We start from the raw sequence: 12,655 nt of genomic DNA, 5'->3' as shown, positions 1-12,655 counted from the left end.
AGGGCCTGATGGGATATAACACCAGTTATTGAGAGAGGCCAGAGAAGAGATTGTTGTTGCCTTAACCAGTATCATCATGTCCTCTCAAGCCTCAGGCAAGGTCCCAGAGGACTGGTGAGTAGCTAATACTGTTCCATTATTCAAGAACCAGGGATAATCCTGGAAACTATAGACTGGTGAGTCTCATGTCAGTGGTAGGGAAGTTACTAGAGATAATTCTTAGGGATAGGATTTATGAGCATTTGGAAAACCATGGTCTAATTAGGGAGAGTCAGCATGGCTTTGTGCGGAGCAAGTCGTACCAGCTTGGGTTTTCACGAGGGAACAAGGGTGATTGATGAAGGTAGAATTGTAGATGTACGGCATTTGACAAAGTCCCTCATGGGAGGCTCATCCAGAAGATTAAGATACATGGGATGCATGGCGAATTTGCCGTTTGGATTCAGAATTGGCTTGCCCAAAGAACACAGAGGGCAGTGGTTGAAAGGACTTATTCTAGCTGGAGGTCTGTGATTAGTGATGTTCCACAGGGATCTGTACTGCTGTCTGTGATGTATATAAATGACCTGGATGAAAATGTAGATGGGTAGGTTAATAAGCTTGCAGATGATATGAAGATTGGTGGTGTTGTGGATGGTGTAGACCGGCAAAAAATTACAGATCAGTTGAAGATGTGGGTGGAGAAATGGCAGATGAAGTTTAACCCAGACAAATGTGAAGTGTTGCACTTGGTAGGTCAAATGCAAAGAGACAGTACATGTAAAGGGCAAATCTCTTAATAGAGTTGATGAGCAGAAGGATTTTGGGGTTCAAGTTCATAGCTCACTGAAAGTGGTTGATAGGGTGGTTAAGACGACAAATGACATGCTTGCTTTTATTAGCTGAGGCATTGAGTTCGTAAGTCAGGAAGTTAAGCTGCAGCTTTATAAAATTCTAGTTAGGCCGCATCTGGAATCTGCTGCCCCATTATAGGAAGGATGTAAAGGATTTGGAGAGCGTCCAGAAGAGGTTTGCCAGGATGTTGCCTGGATTAGAGGGGATGTACTATAATGAGGTTTGACAAACGGGTTGTTTTCTCTGGAGGCTGAGAGCAGATCTGATAGTGATTTATAAGATGACGAGAGGCATAAATAAAGTAGACAGACAGTACCTTTTTCCCAGGGTTGACATGTCCAATACCAGAGGACATGCATTGAAGGTGAGAGGGGGTAATTTCAGAGGAGATATGAAGGGCAAGTTTTTGACACAGTGAGTGGTGGCTGCCTGGGGTGGTGGTAGAGGCAGATACATCAGGGACTTTTAAGAGGCATTTTGATAGGCCAATGAATGTGAGGAAAATGGAAGGATATGGACATTTTGCAGGCAGAAGAAATTAGTTTAGTTGGCCGTTTGATTTCAAATTTAATTGGCTTGGCACAATATTGTAGACCGAATGGCTTGCTCCTATGCTGGACTGTTCTATGTTCTATGTTCTGTGGTCTGTATGCAACCACAAGAAACAGCAAAGAATTATAGACGTAGGCCAGCATATCCTGGAAACCAGCCTTCCCTCTATGGACTGTGTCCATGCTTCACACTATCTCAGTAAAGTAGTCCTGATAACCAAAGACCTCACCCTCCCAAAGACCCACTCTCTCCTCTCCCAAAGGCCTGAAAACATGCACCACCAGGCTCAAGGACAATTTCCATCCCACGGTTATCAAACCTTTTACATGATAAAATAGACTCTTGACCTCATAATCTACCTCATTCTGATCTTGTACCTTATTATTAACAAGCGCTGCACTTTTTCCGTAGGTTTTACACATTCTTATTTGTTGAGTTACAGCATGGAACAGGCCTTTCTGGCCTTTGAGCCACACTGCCTAGCAACCCCGGATTTAACCCTACCCTAATCACGGGATAATTTCCAATCATTAATTAGCCTTCTAACCGGTATGTCTTTGGACTGTGGGAGGAAACTGGAGCACCTGGAGAAAACCCACACATTCCACAGAGAGGGTGTACAGATGATTGGACTTGGCACTGTCATTGTGTAACCTCGTTCTACCTCACTACCATATAACCATATAACAATTACAGTACGGAAACAGGCCATTTCAGCCCTTCTAGTCCGTGCCGAACTCTTACTCTCACCTAGTCCCACCGACCTGCACTCAGCCTATAACCCTCCATTCCTTTCCTGTCCATATATCTATCCAATTTAACTTTAAATGACAACATCGAACCTGCCTCAACTACTTCTGCTGGAAGCTCGTTCCACACAGCTGTTACCCCTAAACTTTTGCCCTTTAACTCTCAACTCATGTCCTCTTGTTTGAATCTCCCCCACTCTCAATGGAAAAAGCCCATCCACGTCAACTCTATCTATCCCCCTCAATTTTAAATACCTCTATCAAGTTCCCCCCTCAACCTTCTATGCTCCAAAGAATAAAGACCTAACTTGTTCAACCTTTCTCTGTAATTTAGGAGATGAAACCCAGGCAACATTCTAGCAAATCTTCTCTGTACTCTCTCTATTTCATTGATATTTTTCCTATAATTCGGTGACCAGAACTGTGCACAATACTCCAAATTTGGCCTTAACAATGTCTTGTACAATTTCAATATTACATCCCAACTCCATTACTCAATGCTCTGATTTATAAAGGCCAGCATACCAAAAGCTTTCTTCACCACCTTACCCACATGAGATTCCACCCTCAGGGAACTATGCACCATTATTCCCAGATGCCTCTGATCTACTGCATTCTTCAAAGCCCTACCATTTACCATGTATGTCCTATTTTGATTAGTCCTACCAAAATGTAGCAACTCACATTTATCAGCATTAAACTCCATCTGCCATCTTTCAGCTCACTCTTCTAACTGGCCTAAATCTCTCTGCAAGCTTTGAAAACCTACTTCATTATCCACAACTCCACCTATCTTAGTATCATCTGCATACTTACTCATCTAATTTACCACCCCATCATCCAGATCATTAATATATATGACAAACAACATTGGACCCCGTACAGATCCCTGAGGCACACCACTAGTAACGACAAGCTTTGCACTGTATCTCGGTACTTGTGTCAATAGTAGACCGATACAATGCAGTACGTCACAATTCAATGCTGATTATCAGTACTCAAGAGTGTTCTGAAGATCCCTTCACCCAGGCACTGGAGCCAGGGGAATGCTGCTCCTCCCTCAGATCTGTGATTACAAGCAGCGGCTGGTGGGGCTGTGACACATAAACCAGGTTTAGTCCTTGCTCCATCCCGAGCCCTGTGATCTCAGCTCAACCACAGGAAGGGAGTCACAGAAACAGGGTAATGGAGGTACTGAGCCACATATTCCTCGGAAAGAGTGGAGCTCATCAACAGGGCGGAGGGACAGCTGTTCATCCCACATCAACCCCCCTCCGGAACCAAGGAGATCCCAACATCCATCACTGAACAGTCAACACATGTGCACATACATGGCTCCAAAGTCAGCTCATTCACCGAGCATACATGGACCTTACACTCAACCGGTCCAAACCAGAGGACCCCTGCCAACCTGCCCCCACTATGCCACAGCACCCTCCAACAGCAAGGGGTCACAGGGAGACCCTGGAAATCACAGGTCACTACCCCTCACTGAAGCCCCGCGAAATGATATCCAAGCACAACATTATGACAAGTGACATTTAACAAAAAGCAATCACAGTTAGGCAAAATGCTGAGAAACATATTTATTCTTATTTATCGAGAGACAGCATGGGATAGGCCCTCCAACCCTCTGAGCCGCGCCACGCAACAATCCCTCTATTTAATCCCAGCCCAATCACTGGGCCTTTTACAATGACCAACTAACCTTCCAACTGTGGGAGGAAACCAGAGCACCCAGAGGAAACCCACGCAGTCACGATGACAACATGCAAATTCCTTACAGGCAGCGGTGGGAATTGAACCCCCACCGTAGCATTCCGCTAACCACTACACTGCCGCACTCCCCCTACTTAATAACCATCAGTCAGACACTGTGAATGGGGAGGAAAAATCTGCCTAAATATTTCACCAGAGCCAATTTATTTGCAGCCCCATACATAAGGCGAAAGAAAGGGAGTTCTTGACTGATCCCGATAAATGTCTGTTCAGCTAATTCCACTTATTGTTTTATGGTCTTATTACAGGTATTCCTTTTAATGAATCCGCATTCATTACAGTTCAGTCAATGGTCTGAAATCATTCAGCTTGTTTGCAATGATGAAGAACCTCTTGCGTTCTGACAACCTTCAAGTCACACAGGAAAAATAAAAGAATATTAATGTGCTAAATGTGGTTAGAGGACTGGGACAGGACCCAGGTAAGGGAATGTGCCACCGGAACTGAATGCAATACATATTCACAGTCTGTGAGGAATTGTGCCTACATTTGGATAGTCAGAACGGACTGTACAGTAGGGAAATAGAGAAAACAGTTTTAAAGACACACACACTCAGATACTCTCACACACATCATCCATCCTAAAGCATACGTGTGTGCCAGATACTCACACAGACATATTCACGTGCACCTAGTGGGCATACATGTGGGCACGTGGCCAAATGGTTAACACATTGGACTAGCGACCTGAAGGTCATGAGTTCGAGCCCCAGCCGAGGCAACGTGTTGTGTCTTTGAGCAAGGCACTTAAACACACATTGCTCTGCGATGACACTGGTCCCAAGCTGTATTGGCCCTAGTGCTCTTCCCTTGGACAACATTGGTGTTGTGGAGAGGGGAGACTTGCAGCATGGGCAACTGCTGGTCTTCCATACAACCTTGCCCAGGCCTGCGCCCTGGAGAGTGAAGACTTTCCAGGCACAGATTCATGGTCTTGCAAGACTAACGGATGCCTTAAGAGTGGGCATACACAAAAGCAGGCATTGTCATTTGCACACAATTACACACATGGGCATATCAAAACACCCATAAGTGACCACTTTATTAAGTACTTCCTGTACCTACTAGAGTGGCCACTAAGTATATGTTTGTGGCCTTCTACTGTGGTTCAACATGTTGCACATTCAAAGATGCTGTTCTGCCACTATTGTAACACATGGTGATTTGAGATCCTGTCAGCTTGAACCCGCCTGGCCATTCTCCTCTGACTCTCCTCATTAACGAGGTGTTTTCACCCATAGAACTGCTGCTCTCTGATTTTTTGTTTCGTTTTTGTACCATTCTCTGTAAAGTCAGAGACTTGTGCATGAAAATAGTAGGAGTTGAGTTGTTTCTGCGATAATCAAACCACCCTGTCTGGCACCAACAATCATTCCGCAGTCAGTCACTTAGATCACATATATTCCCCATTCTGATGTTTGGTCTGAACAATGACACAACTTCATGGCCATGTCTGCATTGAGCTGCTGCCACATGACTGGGTGTTTAGATATTTGCGTTAATGGGCAGGTGTAACAAATAAAGTGGCCACTGAGTGAATAAGTAAATATATGGTTGTTACTTGATTGTGCTCCTATCTGAAGCACAATCAAAAACCATACATACATGCATTTAATGTAACACCATGCACAGTCACACATACACCCATGCAAAAGCACTTAGATACATGTTCACTCAAATAACATTCCCAGATGTCACAAACATATCAATACACATACGTATATATACATCAGACACCCACAGATTTATAGACATTATGCATACACACACACACACACACAGATTTGTAAAGAAATACACCCTTGAACTGAAAGGAGACCAGTCCCTGACTCACATTTCACAGCTTTTATTGGTTCTAGACACTGGCTTCAGTTTTCAGGGAACTTATCTTCCTATCCCTACCCATGAACTGTCCTGCCCTTCAGCCGATGACCAAGTTAGCTCCTCCAACCCACAACTCTGGTATGTGCTTGCTCTCGCGCGCTCTCTCTCTCTCTCTCTCTCTCTCTCTCTCTCTCTCTCTCTCCCTCCCTCTCTCTCTCTCTCTCTTTCCCTCACACACACACAGATTTCTTCAACTGAATTTTAAATTGGTTCTCAAAAACTTCTCATTCATCATGCATTTATAAAAATTAATGCAACTTGTACTTCATAACTTAACCAGACACCAACGTTTAACGCACAAATTATTAATCCTCCTGTACACACGGGATTTGGTATTTTAAAGCCATCCACCCAGCGATTGTCCTTCTGGACATGGAATCTCTGCCCTAGCTCTGACGCACCTCCTACAGTTCCAACAGAGCAGAGAGATGTATGGGCAACCCTTTCCTTCGGGCCTCTTTGGCTTTGGGAGGTAATGTGAGGCATAGGTCAAAGGGTCAGTCGCTCAGAGACAATTTGAAGCTCAACCCAAAAGCCTACCACACATCACAACCATTATATTGAATCAAACAGATCCAGTCAGAAGAGATTTCAGAGCTAATTCCAGGGCTGAGGTGAAGAGTTGGGGAAAATACCAGTTGTTCTTTTTGTAACAGGGGAGGTTGTGAGGTGATCTGACTGAGGTGGTTAAATTAATTAGAACGTAGAACACTATAGCACAGTACAGGCCCCTTGGCCCACAGTATTGTGCCAACCCTCTAACCTATTCTAAGGTCAATCTAATCACTCCTTCCCACTAGTCCTTCATTTTCCTATAGACACAAGTAGATAGCAAAACTGGCGGTATCGCAGATGCCAGAGTCTGGAGCCAAAAAGCCAAACTGCTGGAAGATCTCAGCAGGTCAGGCAGCATCTGTGGAGGAAGAGGAATGCTCAATGTTTCAGGTTGAGACACTGCATCAGGACTGAGGGTGCAAGTAGGGAGAAAGGAACTACTGCCATTGGCGGAGGTCTTCAGAACTCAGAGACAGAGAATAAAGGTTATTGGAAAAATAACCAAAGAATGGCAAGTAGTGGCTGAGTATAGGCAAGAGAGGTGAGGAAGATTCAACTCTCATATGCCAAAGGATGGAGAGAATTGTAAGGGTTCTGGGGAGAAGGTGAGGTTAGCAAGATTGGTTGGGTTAGTACTACATCGAACCAGTCTGATACAATGGATCACATGACCTCCTAACCTGCTATAGTCATTCTAATGGTCCGCAATCATTGGAGTAGCAGCCTCAACCTGGGCAACACAAGACCAGGGATCTCTCTTCAATGGTCTTCCCTGGCCAAACACTGCCTCTCACCCTCTCTCAACCCACACTCTGCACTCCCCCCCCCCATGTGTAATTGGTAGCAGTACCTTCCCTGCCAATCAGATCACCAATCTTGGCCCCTGGCCCCAGCCACTGTGTAAACAGAACCTGGGATGTGCACTGCTGTACAGCTCACAATGTATGCCTTCAGCATCTTCCCCTCTCTTTCTTTCAATCTTTCACCCTCTATTTCTCTGCCTGTCCCTCTCTCCCTAGTTTGCACCCCCTTTGCTTTCTAGTTACTGTCTCGCCCTACTCTCACTTCTCTCTCAGTCTCTCCCTCACTCCTCTCTCATCCCCTCTTTCTCCCTTGCTCTCTCCTTCTTCCTTCTGTCCCCTTCTCTTTACACCCTTCTCTCCACTTGTCTCTCATTCCTCTTCTATTTCTGCACCTTCTTCCTCTCCTTTACTCTCTTTCCACTCACTTTCTCACTCCCCATCTCTCCTTTTCATCTATCTCTGCACACAACTCCTTCCTCCACTCCCTACTTCTTTCATCTATGGCTGTTCTCTCTCTCTCTCTCTCTCTCTCTCTCTCTCTCACACACACACACACACACACACACACACACACACACACACACACACACGCACCTCTCTCTTCCTTTCCCTCTTTCTTTCTCTCGCCCGCCCCTCCCCCTCCCACAAACCACTGGATATGCCCAATGCTCAAAGGCAGAAAGAAGGGAATTGTCCCAGAATAACGCTCCAAAGGACAGTGGAACCAGCTTTTAAAACTGACTCGAATAAATATTCGATCAGAAAAAAAAGGACTCTGAGGAAAGAAGTGGGGAGATCGGGAGCGAGCATCGACACGATGGGCCGATTGGCTTCCTTCTATTCGTGTGGGGGGAGGGTCAGAAATTCAGAAAGGCGGGGGTCTGACCTTCCCGCCACTAAACGTAGTGACAAGTGCTTTGGTTATATTCCACACGAAGTAAGGAACTATAATTACCGGGGGTAGTTGCAATGCTTTCAGAGAAAAGCGAAGCGCCGTCGTTGCCCCTGCGGTAAACCACTCCTCATCTGGAATCATTCCTGCCACTGCGACTTCATTTGCCATTGTGTGAAGAGATAGTGGGGGCCAGGCGGCTGTTTCTGACCAATGTTCACCCTCGTTGTACCTGAGAAGACGGGGTCCGGGCGGGGCAGTGATGCGGGGAGTAACACCCGCCCCCCATCTGAAGAAGTCAAAGCGCCTGGTTCGCAAGACAAACCCCCACTGGGAATTCGGCTGAACATCTGCAGGTACCTGCGCGGCCAGCAGTGATTGAATGAGTGAGCACTCGCCGCAGACACCAGCGCGCCCGCTGATAGCGAGCGGGGTGGCGGCTCCCGGAGCGTTCGTTCCCCGGGAACGCATCCGATCTCACGTCTCCAGCTGCACCAGACTCGAACACACGGTCCACCGGGTTGTAAAAAACATGCCTCTACGAATGCCAACGCACTATTTCTAACGGACCAGCCGCAGCCTCTGCAGCGCGGACCGTCTTAGATTTTACACGCAAACACACACACACGAACACATTCACACACACACACATTCACACGCACACATTTACACACACACTCACAAACACACACATAAGAACAGGCACACGCATACACAGATAGACAGACACATACACAGAGAGACACACACACAGACAGACAGACAGACACACACACACACACACACACACAGACAGACAGACAGACAGACACACACACACACACACACACACAGATTTAAGATTCGCCTCAATACCTGAATTGCAAAAATTGTTGGTTGGGGAGCAAATCGGTGGGTACTTATATAGATATATATTTTTAAAAACACTCATATAACACTCATTAAATTGACAGCAGCGATATGAATCTGAATGTAAAGACAGGTTAACATTTTAATATGACAGAGATATTCACACGCACAAACATTGCAAATTCAGGTTTTATATGTTGTCGCAAATGTGAATGGAGTGGACTGCACGGCGGAAGGGATTTCTATAGATTAATCGAGGAATTTCCAGCCTTCCCGGTGTCAGTAACATTCCAGCACACGAAAGAATATTATATCAGATTTCGACTGGGAAAAATATCCCGTATAAAGTGCTATTGTTAATGGACCGGTTCTAATGGATGGCTTTCTCCTCACCAAGCGCCACACATGATCGATAAAATGTCAGGGCTGTTGCGAGACTGTGTCCCGGGGACTGCCGCTGACACGGCGGGACCGCGTGAAAAGCCCCGGTCGGAGGGGTAGGTTAGACCACTTACCTTACTGGGGAAGGCGCCCGGGACCATCATTTTCAACGCTTGCCTCTTGAGTTCCACCAGCCTGGTGTTGCAGCTCTCGCACCAAATCCCTTTATCGTCCGAGCCTCCCGAGCCCAGGGAGCCGGTGCCTGAGCCCGGGGAGCCGGTACTCGACGACCCTGGCGATGACCCGGCCAGAGATCCCGGCGAGCCGCCGGACGAGCCGGGAGAACCGGTGCTGGAAGCGGGTGAAGCGGTGCCCGAACCCGGCACGGAACCAGCACCCTCCGGGGCGGGTCGGTGGGCAACCCGGGAATCCTCGTACATCTGAAATCCTTTCCTGGACCAGATTTCTGGAGCGAAGCTTGCCAGTTTTGTGGGCGAGTAACTCTCCGCCGACCCCTGTAATATCATGGATAATATTTTTCTCCAAAAAAAGCTTACATTTTTTAAGAAATCAACTTAAATCGATCGACAGACATCTGCGCTAGGTAAAAATATAATACAAATCAATCACAGAGTTACAACACTCACCACATGCTTCCGATTCCTTGCGAAGGCTGCTCGCTCCTTGCTTGTGGAGACAGAATTCATGGTAAATCAGGTCTTCTGGGCCAGTTCCCCAAGCCGGGCTCTGTTTCACCCAGCGCTCGGATACTGATATCGCTGTCAAAGGAAAATTAAACTTCACCAGCCCTCTGATCAAACCATTGCTGCCGGATGCAAGCCCGTGCCACATCTGCCCCATTCAGTGCAGGTCTGCCCGCTCCTGCATGTTTGCGAGGGAGGGGCAGAGAGAGAGAGAGGGGGGTGAACGGCAGCCTCCCCCCTACACACTGCGGAGGGATTCTGTGCCGAGGTGCTCCGCAACTTGGATACTTTTCCACCATCAGCTGCTTCTCCTCTCTCTCTTTCAGCCAAAGCAACTCGGGTTAAGATGAAATGTACCAAACTCCAGGCGAGCCAGCCAGTCGTGTGGGCGGAGCTCGGCTCGCCTCGTCTCGGCCGCCCAATGCCGAGCGACACACCAGCTGACGGCTCGCTTCGGAGCGCAACAGCTGGGCACGGCTCGTCTCGGCTCAGGTGGGCACGGGTCTGCTCGGCTCAGGTGGGCACGTGTCGGATTAGATCTACATAGTTGGGCACAGCTCGGCTCGTGTCGAACACTGGGTTTCGTTAGGCATAGGTGGGGAAGTGTGGAACGGTTCGGTTCGGATGGGTTCTGTTAGCTCGAGTGGGTACGATTCGGTTCAGCTGCGTACGAGTCGGCTCAGCTGGGCGTGGATCGGTTCGGGTGAACACAGATTTGTTCAGCTGGGCATGAGTCGGCTCGCTTGGGCACGATTCAGCTGGGCATGTTTCAGTTCGATTCATGTGGGGACGGGTCGACTTACGTTCAGCTCCGCTGTGCACAGGGTGTTCTGGGCTCACCTAAAGGTGGGCACGGTCCGGCGAGGTTCTGGGCTTATATCAACTCGCCTCCATTTGCCGCAGACCAGCTGGGCAGGGCAGAATCTCTGTGCTCCACACTCGCGGGCCGCTGCAGTTGATAGAAACCCGCTTGTCATTAACAACACGGCCGCTCAGATAGCGTTTCTATGGTTGCTCCTGGGGCAGAAAAGGGTCAAACAACCAGCAGTTCCAAACCCTCGTCTCACACTCCTGTTCAGGTGACATCCCTAAGGTCAAACCGTGACACGAGTGGGTATCTACTGGAAGCATCAAAGTGTTCGCGATGTTAGGATTATTAATATCCTAATAATTGTTAAATTCACCGTCAAGGTGAACTTTAACACGAGGATGTTTTGTGAGTATAAAGATCAATTGACACTGTTGCAAAATGCATCCACAACGTTAAATATATTAATCTACACAATGTCAAGATAAAATCACAATGTTACGACGCACTAATCAATACAGCCGTTATAGTTATACACACAAAAAAAGTTTAGAAGCTCGAGGCATTGTTTTTTTATTAAGGAGTGGGACTGACATCTTTCACTTGGTTTTGACACCGAGTCCAAGCGGTCACGCGTGTATCGGACGCCCGGTGGTTTCGTTAATAAAGAGAATGTTACTTAGGAACGTGCCGGAATAAAAGTGGTTTGAAACTCACCGAGGAGCGGACTGCAGCGGGGAGGAGAGAGAGAAGCCGGGCGCCCTCTGTCGGTCCTGTATCGCTACTAGAGGACGGGGCGTGAAATGACCCATCTCCGTGTGCTAACGGATCTCCTGACACCCGAAAGGCCGGGCCGGGAATATCTAACCAGAAACCCGCGGCAAAGCTACACGATTCAGGGTTGTATTTCTGAGAATCGAAGGGCTTGTGGGCGATTTGATTTAAAATTTAAAACGAGATTCTGCAGATGCTGGAAATCCAGAGCAAAACGCACAAAATGCTGGAGGAACTCAGCAGGTCAGACAGCAGAGGCATAAATAGTCCTGATGAAGAGCCTTGGCCCGAAGTGTCGACTGTTAACTCCTCTCTCCATAGGTGCTGCCTAGCCTGCTGAGTGTGTGTGTGTGTGTGTGTGTGTGTGTGTGTGTGTGTGTGTGTGTGTGTGTGTGTGTGTGTGTGTGTGTGTGTGTGTGTGTTTTAAACTAGCAAGTTATCAAAATGAACTGATAATTTTGTGTTTTGGGAGGATAAACCTGGGTAGGATTTACACAATGAATGGCAGGGTTGTAGAACTGGGAGATCCAAGGGCAGGTGGTTTCCTGAAAGCGGCCACAAGGGTAGATAGGGTGGTGAGGAAGCTGATTTGGCATACTTAGCTTCACCAGTCAGCGCACTGAATACAAGAGTTGGAACGTCATGTCACAACTGAACAAGATGTTGGTGAGATCAAACTTGGACCTGCAGTTATCCAGCTATGGGAAGGATGTCACAGAACTGGAAAAGGTGTGGAAAAGATTCACAAGGCTGTTCCCTTGAGTTATAAGGAGAAACTGGATAGGCTGGGACTTTTTCTCTGGTACAAAGAAGTCTGCAGGGTGCCCTCGTGAAGGTATGTAAGATCATGAGGGACATAGATAAGATAAATGTTTCCAGTCTTTTTTTCCCATGTTGGGGTTGTGTAAAACCAGAGGGCATAGATTTAAGGTGAGGATTAGAATCCCTCTCAACACCGTTCTCCTAATTTCTCCCTGTGACCTTTCACATCCTTACTATCATCCTCCACATTAAATATACCCCAGTGATTTGGCCTCTGCAGCCATCTTGAGTGATAAAGTCTACAAATTCTCTGCCCCTTGGCTGAAGAA

At 47.2% G+C, this 12,655-nt stretch overlaps 1 protein-coding gene across 3 annotated transcripts in view; it reads right to left on the bottom strand.

Moving 5' to 3' along the window:
- The window catches only part of kif26ba (kinesin family member 26Ba), a 395,022-nt gene extending 384,719 nt beyond the window's left edge, over nucleotides 1-10,303 (bottom strand). For 2 of the 3 annotated variants that reach the window (XM_072264804.1, XM_072264805.1), the window contains exons 1-2: nucleotides 9,926-10,303; nucleotides 9,413-9,793 (exon numbers count right to left, since the gene is read on the bottom strand). In XM_072264804.1, the coding sequence (XP_072120905.1) occupies nucleotides 9,413-9,793; nucleotides 9,926-9,985 (441 nt within the window). In that variant the 5' untranslated portion in view covers nucleotides 9,986-10,303. Of the gene's footprint in view, nucleotides 1-8,111; nucleotides 8,177-9,412; nucleotides 9,794-9,925 lie in introns of those variants that run through there. The other variant, XM_072264806.1, reaches the window with a different exon arrangement.
- Between the last annotated feature and the right edge of the window lie 2,352 nt (nucleotides 10,304-12,655).

Source organism: Mobula birostris, chromosome 8 (genome assembly GCF_030028105.1).
Source record: "Mobula birostris isolate sMobBir1 chromosome 8, sMobBir1.hap1, whole genome shotgun sequence".
In the NCBI taxonomy this organism is placed as follows: Eukaryota; Metazoa; Chordata; class Chondrichthyes; order Myliobatiformes; family Myliobatidae; genus Mobula; species Mobula birostris.
Note: the sequence above shows the minus strand (reverse complement) of the source record. Positions and strands in the feature narration are given on the sequence as shown.